This window comes from Rosa rugosa, chromosome 4 (genome assembly GCF_958449725.1).
Source record: "Rosa rugosa chromosome 4, drRosRugo1.1, whole genome shotgun sequence".
Classification (NCBI taxonomy): domain Eukaryota; kingdom Viridiplantae; phylum Streptophyta; class Magnoliopsida; order Rosales; family Rosaceae; genus Rosa; species Rosa rugosa.
This window is the reverse complement of record NC_084823.1, coordinates 1,754,048-1,765,237: the sequence shown is the minus strand read 5'-3', so window position 1 is coordinate 1,765,237 and position 11,190 is coordinate 1,754,048. Positions and strand designations below refer to the sequence as shown.

General features: G+C 39.3%; 1 protein-coding gene and 1 long non-coding RNA gene across 2 annotated transcripts; both read right to left on the bottom strand.

Annotated features, from left to right (window-relative positions):
* Nucleotides 1-389: 389 nt before the first annotated feature.
* Nucleotides 390-2,610, bottom strand: LOC133706789 (uncharacterized). The gene is made up of 2 exons (XR_009844722.1): nucleotides 1,453-2,610; nucleotides 390-1,370 (listed from the first exon to the last, which is right to left on the bottom strand). It is a non-coding gene; the product is annotated as an uncharacterized LOC133706789 (long non-coding RNA).
* A 4,367-nt stretch (nucleotides 2,611-6,977) lies between these two features.
* Nucleotides 6,978-9,778, bottom strand: LOC133742705 (sulfiredoxin, chloroplastic/mitochondrial-like; the record flags this gene model as incomplete). The annotated part of the gene is made up of 6 exons (XM_062170386.1): nucleotides 6,978-7,358; nucleotides 8,398-8,472; nucleotides 8,677-8,732; nucleotides 8,819-8,912; nucleotides 9,110-9,143; nucleotides 9,590-9,778. Coding segments are annotated over 4 exons (333 nt in total), but the record flags the coding sequence as incomplete, so codon positions are not given.
* Nucleotides 9,779-11,190: the final 1,412 nt, after the last annotated feature.

Here is an 11,190-nt window from a genome sequence, read left to right as displayed (position 1 = left end):
GCAATTTATTAAAGATGGTAGAAGCCGTACCCAAGGCTTTTCAAGGCTCAAGGGCCGAAATTCCCTTTCATGGTATTCCTACTCCGGTTCAAGGGCCGTAGGAACTCACTTGACATGAATTAGAGCCGGTTCAAGGGTCACTAATTCACATCAAGAGGCTTAGAGTTCGAGGAATTAGGCAACTAAGCTCACCATAACCGCGATCAAGCTAATCATGTAGTGAACCATGCTTGTATTTCCCACAATTATTAAATCGGGGTTCTAGCTCTAAAATCTAAGGATGTCATCTCCTAAATTTTAATCTAGACTTATTAAAACACATACCCAAGAGTTGACAATTCCTAAGCATGCATTCTAATCGATTATCACAAAACACAAGCATCCAATAATTAACAAATTCCATATATAAATTAAATTAAGCATCCATTACATCAAATTTGGGCTAGGGCACACAACCCTAACCCCCAACAACAAAACTACTCACTACCCATCACCAAACTAATATCAAAATACATAATTTAAAGAGGAACAAAGTGAAGAGAAGTAGGAGTAACAAGAACAAGCCACAAATTGCTACAAAAGCAATTATGACTAGCCTTGATTTATGGCTCCCCACTTTTACCCAAACTTAATAATGATGAAGCTTTTGATGCTTGGGCTTCCCCTTTGAATCTTGTGAAATTGATGAGAAGATGGAATTTTAGTGAGGTAGATCTTGGTGAGGTGAATTTTGGTGAGGTAGATCTTGGTGAGGAGAATGAATTTTGGTGAGGAGATCTTAGTGAGGAGAAGAAAAGATAAGAAGGAGGGATTTTGGTGAAGTAGATATTGGTGAGGAGGTGTGAATCTTAGTGAGGTGAAGAAAAGAGGGAGAAGGAAGGGAAAGAGAGCAGCCCAAAGGGCTGCCTCTGTTTTGGTGCGGCTGCTGTCTGTTCGTGGGTTCTGCGTGTGATCCCCTGGTTGCAAAGAGAAAAGGGTATATATATGGCCTAGGTTAATTAACGTGTGTGTCTGTGGCTGTTCGTGTACAAGAAGAAAGAAAATGAGAGATAGGACACGTGGCAGCGGCTGAGAGGAAGGAAGAAAATGAAAACTTGAAAAGGAAAGGAAATGGCTGCACATGGGAAGAAGAAGGGATCAGCCATGCTGACGTCATCATGACATCAGCAAACATCAAAATTTTTTTTTCTTTCTTTTCCTCAATTTTTCAATGCACTTCCACAACATATCATCGAAGGTGATTGAATTCCGCTCTATTGATGGCGTTGACCACGGTTGACCCGCATTGACTATTTCTTCATTTTGTCGGAAACTCCAATTATCTTCATTTTAGCACCATTTTCTCTTATTTCCGCAATTCCGCTTATTTTCTACAAAATAAATAAAAATGTATTAATTACATATTAATTGACATGGGGATTGGCTTATTTATAGTGTTTTAGATATAATTACATGCATATAAATGCGTGTAATCAGAGATATAATGTACAACGGAATGGGAAGAAAATTCGTTGCACGAGAGATAAGGTGCAGCGGCTATGGAGTCAAGAATTTTGGCCCTGGAGAAAAAAATCTGCAGCAAGATGGAGACAAGCTGCACACTTGAGAGGACCAAAAAAATGGTGGAGGGTCGGTGGCTTGCTACAACTTTCAAGTAGGAAAAAGGAAATAATGGCAGACAAGTTGGAATGGTGTGAGGAAGAGATAATGACTTTTCTTTAATTAAAAAAATGCAGCAACTTTTCAGTGTGTAGGGAGGTGAGCAGGCGTGAGGAAAGTATCGGCAGACAAGTTGGAATGGTGTGAGGAAGAGATAGTGGCTTTTCTTTAATTAAAAACATGCAGCAACTTTTCAGTGTGTAGGGAGGTGAGCAGGCGTGCTCTAGTGCAGCAGGCGAGAGTGGTGGCCGAGGAGATATAGCAAATACCAAGGAGGTGTAGGGAGGTGCAGCAGCAGGCGTGCAAATACCAAGGAGAAGGAGTGGTAGTAAACTAAAATGTTGTACGAGATATAGAGTACAACGGAATGAGAAGAAGATCTGCAGCACGAGAGGCTAGAATGCGGCAGTGATAGGAGAGGGTTGGGAGTTGGCTACTATACGAGAACACAAAGCACAGCGTGAGCATAAGCAGATTTTCGTCCTGCTCTGGTACCATGAAAAGAAGAAGAATGAAAAGAAGAAGATTCGGTTGGAATGGTTTCTGTTGTATTATTGATGTCAATCTTATACAACATATATATATATACAAGTCTGATAAAACAACACTCCTACATCTAAGGCCTTAAAGCCGTGATTCCCTCCATAAATTCCTCCATGTTCTAAGGGACATGTAGTAGTGGGAAATGATACAAAGGTGGTACCTACCCTACATGCTAAACTACTTTTCTAACAATTATAGCAACACCACTTTGTATATAGTTTAGGGAGGAAAAACTAGTTTATTGAGGCCGACTTTTATAGCTCCCCAACTACTGCATGCTGCTTATGGACAAGGCTTGTGAGTTGGCACCCAAACTTTCTTAGGTATATGAAGCAAACAAACATGGATGAATGAATGGAAATACCAACTTGTAACACCTTGCCAAGTAGACTCTTAGGACCCTTGGCGTCTTACTACATTTTCTAAACACAAACTTTACTAAAGACTGGTGGAGGCATTTGTTTTTTGCAGTAGACAAATGCATAGTGCTGGCATGCAAAGTAAAAGGCCTTTCTGAGTGACATCTACAGTAGGATTTTCATGTCTACGCTATTTAATTGCATAAGAAAATGATACTCAAAACTGGAAAGGAATGAGAACCCTGAAGTATGTCAATTGGTTTTGAATGAAATGAATGGTATTAACATGTAGTCATGCACTAAGAAGGTCAACAAATCAAACTTCTTTTACATTGATACCCATTCACTTTTAGTTATAGAATATTCTTAGCAATGGTAGTCTATATATACAATAAGTCCAAACATCCCACCTCTGACTCTCTTGATCTTGTAGTTCTGAGACTCCAAGTTGATAACGAGTAGCATGAAATTTTGGTTATTGTTGAAGGAAAATCAGTTTTGCGTGTGCCTAATCAAACTAGGAGTAGTAATAGGAGAGAAGGTTCTAGAATTCCTAGTTCTACTCGGATTAGTTTTCCTTATAACCTTAGAACATGTACTTTGTAATCCCTATATATAGGGCTCCTATTCTCAATAATGAAATAAGAATTCTCTCTTCAATCTCTCTCGAATTCTCTTTTACTTAAACACATTATCAGCACGAGTTCTAACCACAAATCAAAACCAAAAATCTGAAATCTCCATTCATTAAACAGCCCTGCTGCCCCTAGTCCGAGCTAGCCAAGCCAATACCGCAACCTGCCCAGCGTGCGCCCCTGCGCTCACTGCTGCCCGTGCTCCTGCAGCCCCACGTCGCTGTCTTGCTGTCCCTGCAGCCTTGCTGCGCACCTGCTACCCTTGCAGCATCTCCTCCAGGCACCTTTCGGCCAGCTGCACTTGCAGCCTTCTCTGCCGACCAACCAGCTCACCGGCCACACCTCTAAAGCCATCTCTGGCCTTCCTACCTTCGGCAACACAAGCAAACAACCATATTCGCAGCCGTTATACATCACTGAACCCATCTTGCCCTCCCAATTCGACCTACACCAACTACAAGTACAAGACTTCAAGGTTTCAAGCTTCAATTAACCAAGTAAATATTTACATTAAAGTTCCCGCTTTTGAAATTGATTTTTCCTCTTCTTTTTCTTCGGGGACTTGCAACCTCCCTTCTTCTACATCCCACCTTTCTGATAACATGAGTTCGATTCTTGAAAGCGGAATCGTGGGGATTCACACAATTAACGAACTAAGAGCGTTCGTAAGACTTTGGACTAAGAGCGTCCGTAAGCACCGACTTATGACCATATAAACATCATTGTTTCGGTCTAATCCAATCATTCTTGGAAATCGATTTCTTGGTAGCATAGCTCGAAAATCTTATTATTTAGTTGTCGTGGAAGTTTTAACTCTGAAACTAATATATTTCTTCTTCTTATTTCAGGATGTCGAAGCCGAAGCTTGACTTTCCTATACTTGACTCAACTGGCTCGGAATATCGTAGTTCGGTCACGGATGTTGAGAACCACCTCACTTCAAAATGGATCCTACCCGTAATTCAGGCACCAAATCCTGAGCTCATATTTGAGCGTACGGCTACAAATAATGCCACCGCTCTCATCTTGATGAGACGCCACATGGATAAATCACTCCAATTGGAGTACATAGCAATCAAGGATGCTAGGGAATTATGGGTTGCGCTAGAAGAGCATTTTGGTAATGTCAAGGATACCCTTCTCCCCGACTTGAAAGTTCAATGGAGCAATCTACGATTCGCCGACTTCAAGTCCATAGCTTAATATAATTCAGAAGTTCTACGCCTCAAAACCATGTTGGGGTTCTGTGGACAACCCGTCACAGAGCAAGAACTAATTGAGAAAACTCTCTCCACCTTCCCCGTCTCAGCAATTTTGCTATCAAAGCAATATCGAACCGAAAACAATACTGGACGGATCACGAGGTTTCATCAGCTAATTAATGTTATGTCTGTAGCTAAAAAATATGATAATATCCTCGTGAAGAATTATAATTCAAGGCCTATCGGAACTAAGAACGTTCAAGAGGCGAATTATAATCATCCTCCCAAAGGAGGGCGCAAGGAGCGGAACCTTAAAAATAAGGGACAAAACGGACGTATGGGTCAATATAACCGCCCTACAAAGGAAGGAAACCGCCAAAATGGAGCGGGAGCACATGGCAACAATGGCCAACGAGGGAGGAAATCTCGTCCAATAGGGGTGGCGCCATTGTCCAACAAGGACGTCAATCTCGTCCTCATGCACAAGATGCATCTCAATTCAAGGGAGGAAATCGTAATGATGCATGCCATAGATGTGGATCTATTGAACATTGGTTCAAGCAATGCAATGCAAGCAATCAACTAGTTGCACGTTACAAGGCATATAGAGACTTTAAAGAGCATGAATCCTATCTTGCTGAAGAAGAAGATGATGGTGATGATGCCAACGTCAATCTCACCATAGCGGACTTCAAATCTGACAAAGAATTGCACAAGGATGCTGCAGATTTTGATTAGTATAGTCATTAGTTTTATTTTCCAAGAATTATGTAATGGCAATATGCCTTAGTCAATAAATGACATTTTGTATTAACTCTTTCTTATTTGGCGCATCCAATGAAGTATGATGTCTAGGAAAATAATTGAGATTAGTGGTATTTAAGAGAGTCTCGCTCCACCGACATCTCTCTCTACTTCCCTGGTCATATTTGATTGGAGTTACCAAACGGATAGAGTGACTACGATTTGTCTAAATTTGATTTTTATTTTGGATTAGATAAATGGTCACGAAACTTTGATGTAATCATTGACTATTATTAATAAAGTATCAATTTATTTTATTCAATGTCTTGGACATATTTTAATTTCGAACTTTATTATTTTTCAGTATGTTTCCCGGAGAGCTAGAATGCCTCGTGGATAGTGCAACTACACATACCATCATTCGAAATAGGCAACTATTTCTATGGATGACGCCTTCTCTATCTTCCGTGACTACGCTGGCTGGATCATCTCAATTGATTCATGGTAGAGGACCAGCCCAATATATGTTGCCAAATGGCACAACTTTAAATGTCACCGAAGCTCTTTATGCTCCTAGGGCAGGAAGAACCCTATTGAGCTTCAAAGATATAAGAGCCAATGATTTTCATGTGGAAACACATTGTGAGAATGGATAAGAGTTCCTTTGCATCACCTCTAATGACTACAGACATAAAAGAGTCTTAGAGAAACTTATGTGTTGATCTAGTGGGTTGTATGCAACCACTATTCGAATCATTGAATCCAATCATGTTATGAGAGATGATTTATGGGATTCCGACACATATAGGCTTTGGCATGACCATTTGAGACATCCGGCCAGGTCGTGATATGATCATCCGTATATTAAAGACTTCACACGGAAATCCATTTTTCAGAACGAAAAGAAGTAAAAATCAGATTTTAGACCTCGAAAGAGCCCCTGCGCCCCATGGCGCAGTTCACCCCCAAAACCGGCCATCCTTGGCCGGCACTGCTGTCCCCCTGCGGCCTCAGGGTGGCATTGACTCCACCAATGCTCTTTCAACTCCACATTTTACTTCTAAAGTCAATTGTGACTTCGTGGCTCAACCAAAATCCTCATTGGTTGTTTCCACTACTACAAAAAGGTCATCAGACGACGGTGATTTTCTGTTGTGTGATGACCAAACTAACCGTGGTCTAAACGAGTGTTGTGTGATTGAAAAATCAGACAACGGTGATTTCACCGTTGTGTGACAATACTTTGCTCAACAGAATATCTGTTTCCGTTGTGTGAATTCTGCGCAAGCATGTGCCTGGCATGGCATGCACGGGGATGTGTCGGTACATTCAGACAACAGAAGAAAGAATTCACTTTTGTGTGAGATTCATAACACACAACAGATATAACTCATTCTTTGTTGTCTGAGATATGTAACACACAACAGATATTACTCATTCTTTGTTGTCTGAGATTAATAACACACAACTGAAGTGAAATTATATCCCTTGTCTGTTGATTACTCAGACAACGGAGATGATTTCATTTCTGTTGTGTGTTATGAATCTCACACAACAGAACTTTGTTTTCTTTTGTTGTTGGTTGTTAGTTCACACAACTACTCTATTTGGTTTCTGTTGTGTGTTATGAATCTCACACAACAGAACTTGTTTCTTTTTTTGTTGGTTGTTAGTTCACACAACTACTCTATTTGGTTAGCTGTGGTGTGAATATTGTAATCAAATTGGGTAACAAACCAGTGACTGTTGTAGGAAAAGCCTCAATTTTGAACTCTTTTACAGTCAGACAACACATTGATTTGCATTGTGTTGTAAGACTAAATATTGGACAGTAATTACCACATAAAAAGTACTCAAATCCATATCATTCCATTACCATTTTTCAAACATCCATACATTCAAGTGACTAGGTAATGTACCAAACAAGAAAGCATTCCTAGCTAGCTACACATGAATCAAAAGCTGATATAATATCTTTTCGCTTCAACAAAACCTTCTTGTGCCATTTTATCAAGCATCCTGTGCACTATATATACTCTCATTTGCATCACCTCCAAGCTTATTGTGAAGCTTCACGAGTTAGCACATATTGCAGCAGAAGAGCATGATACAGTACCAAAGGGGTTGGTTTTCCAGAGGAATGAAGAACAAGAGCATGTAACCCAAGTTCAAGTGCCTTTTTCCCACTCACTAGCACCAATGAAGCTGCACCATCACTGCTCAAGAGAAAAGCACAACCCATTATGCACTGTTAAAAATGAGAGACCATTATGATTTATGAGAAGTACCTAAACACAGACACATATATAGATAATCTTATGATAAAAGCATTGCCAGCAGTAACTGTACCCCCATAATATAAAGTTTCGGATAGATGTAGATGGGGTGTGGGTAATTATTTTCTCTGTAAAAAAGGTAATGTACTTCATACTCAATGAACTTGACAAGCACAACCAAAATTTTCAGGTTCGACAGTTTTATGTAGAGAAGTCATGATTTAGAGATTCTTTTCCTAATGGACAGATTGCTATCAGCCTAAGCTATTACCACTTCTTTATGTTGCTGATTACATATACACAAACTCAGTCTGAAACAACAAAGATCCCAAAACCAACCCACCCAGCTGGAAAGGAAAGCCATATTCACCATAAAATTGATCTAGACGAATGTTACTATATGAAGACTGATCGATCAGTAACAAAAACAAACTATGATAGAAGTAAACAATGCAGAACTTGTATTTGTCACAATTCACAAGCCTAATATATAGCATTCTACAGTCAATTACCTCTTATAACAAGATTGATAAAAAGAAATCAAACAAATAGAGTAGCAGAGTGCTTATCCTAATCGATCTATATGAGGATAGCATAGTTTAAAGTTCCGCTGCATTCATTTAGTTTAATGTGCCTAATGAGGTAGTAAATCAGTTTTGCTCTCATGTGCAAGTGACCAAAATATCACGGGGAAGATGGTATATACACCATCATATGCAGGATTCCAAATCACAAAAGAGCATAGGATGTTGACAAATAAAAACTAAAATAATAGAAACCAAGCATAGGGAGACAGATGGTAATATTAAAGCAATATTATTGCAGTGCTATCATTCTTCAGACAGAATTTGATTCTGTATTCTCTAGTAGATATAACATGTTTGTGCAATCCAAAATATAATGTATAGATAAAAAGTAGTATATGCACTGGTGCAAATTGAAGACAGTTCTCGAGTAAAGAAGAGAAAGAATTAAATACCAGTGATACACCACCAGAACCGAGTTTAGACATGGTATTTACATTAACTTCGGCTATTAGCAGACCTGTTACAACCTGCAGTAGTTACAGACAAGAAAGGAAAAGATAAGAAAACAAGTGAATAACAGAATAACAGCAGATTCCACATATTCCACACAGTGACATAGATCCTTCTTGACGTAAAATTATGACAAGTCTGTACAGGCTTGTAGGGGCATGTGATAATAAATGCCCTAAAATTACTTGCAATGCAATTAAAGAGGTAAGTAGCTGATTAACTTGTTCAAGCTGCAAATTAACTCAGAAACATAATCCAAACTCAGCGGAGGTGATGCCTGCAAGACCAATAAGAAAGTTACAAAGTCTTCCAGGATAAACCAGGTAAAGCTAAACAAGAATCATTAAGACTAGGCAAAAGTACCGAAGAGTTTCTTTTGTCCCACGTCGAATTTTGCAACGTATTGTTGGGAGCCCAAGACACTGGTGAGCTTCATAGCGATGACATCCAGAGAAACCTACCAAAACATGATAGAATGCTCAGCCACTATCCTAAATACTTACTTGCAGGCAGCTACGATATTCTCATACTGACAAATTCGGTCTTGAATAAAGTTTCTTTTCTGTAATCTTTGTGTCTCACTTCAAAATTTAAAAATTGAGCACTCCAATGGTTTGTAAGGGAGCAATATAAAGAATAATGATAAGTACATACCATAATAATCTCCATCGACCTCAAGCACATCAATCTACATTGATTAGATAATTAGTCATACAAAAAGTGATTTTGGAATATGCATGCATTTAGCTCAAACTATCTGCTCGGAAAGCAAAACCTCGATCTTAACTATTAACAGATCCTGGCATGCTATTAAAGTTAAAAGCTCCACTAGCGAGAGATCCTATCTTTTGTTTTTGGTCTGGCATCCTAGTATGCACACCAGATTTTACTAGCATGGACCAAATTCTTTCAGTTTCAGACAACAACGTTCACCCTCTATGGAACTATGATTCAAAACCAGCTTGAGAGGAGTAATAACCCAACTTATTCATGAAAAATCAAGTAAAGCATTGATTATCTGAAATCAACAAAACCCAAAAGTGCTCAATCAGTCCTATATGAGAAGGATGATCAAACTGAAAATACATAACCCAATAAAGCAAACTACTAATTGGGTTTGTTACCAATACTTACAGGTACTTGGAGGCCAATTTCACTTATGCTATCCATCAGTTCTTGAACCTTGACCGGATCATTAGTTCTGGTTCTCATCAAAGGCCTCCTTATCTTATCAACAGGAAGCTCCAATATCACAGGACCGCCACCCCCACCACTACTACCACTAGAACTCAAAGGAGGAGACCTTGAGACACAAAATTCTGATCAAAGATCACATCTTTATCACAAAAAACTAACAAATAAAGCTGACCCATCAAATTTGTTTCACCATTAGATGAAGCAGAAGCTGAAATGGTGAAGCTCCTCAGGAAGTTTCCCCCATCAACTTCATTATACTTGTCAGCATCGAATCATATGCAGTCTTAGTGATCCATGTTAAATGTCATTAATTCACATCAAATACAAAGTCACTGAATCTTGAAACCCAACCACAACAATAAACACCAATAGTATAAGTTTGTACTATTTTATACTGAAAACAGAATCGCATGACCGGCACGAAAACATCAACAAAGTTCAAAATTTCTAAATCGCCTAAGCCATGATCCAATCCCTGATGCTTAGATATACAGGCCCCATATCACTACTTATACAAAATTACCAGGATGAAAACGTAGGTTAGAAAGATCTTTTGATCACAAATTATCACATTCATTATACAATCAGATTCAGATTCTGATGTTAGATTAAAAGATTTGCACTATTCAGGCCTTCCATTCTCCCAATTATATCACTAAACCAAAACAAGCCCAACGCTAACGGCTGTAAGAGAGAAAAAGAGTGTACCATGGTTACGGTAGCGTTGAAGAAAGAAGACTGAGACGATGATCGAAGACTAAGCGAAGCAGAAACGCAGACTCAGGTTTTATATATATATATATATATATATATATATATATATATATATTGTTGTAAATAATTATGGCTAATATCATGTAAATAGATGGAGAGTCATATATGTCTTTCACTGAATTAGTGATTGATAGGATTGTGAATAGGAGTAAAAACGTTGCCTATTTGTATACATCATGTACTCCTATATAAACCTCCTCATGGTGAGATGAATAACACACAAATTCTATTCTCTACGTCTATACTCTCTCTCTCTCAAATTCGTTTACTATAGTTTTACAACACGTTATCAGCACGAATAGTTCTACCATTGAGACAAGATAGAGGATCATCAACCAAAGCCCTAGCCAGGAAAAAAAACCCCCTGCCGCAGCCTCCCTGCAGTCCCTGCTGCCCCTGCCGCAGCCTTCCTGCAGCCCCCACTGCCCCTGCAGCATCGTCGCATGCCTGCTGCCCCTGCAGCACAGCAGCACGCTAGTTCCTGTGCAGATCAGCCTGTTTGCAAGCCCCGAAACCTCTTGATCGGGACATCAGATCAAAATATTTCCTTCATCAAAGTTGTTCGTCTCTGCCTCTTCTATCTGACCTCCAAATTTTAGCCCTATTGGAGTCGTTTTGAGACCTGTACACCATTATAAGTGGGAGCTGTTTAGAAGAGGCGAATAGCTCTTGGATTGGCTGAGAAGACAACCTTCTCAGTTCTGCACACATAAGCTGAAGATTCATCCGTCCTTCATCAAGTAATGTTTTCCAAAACCTAATTT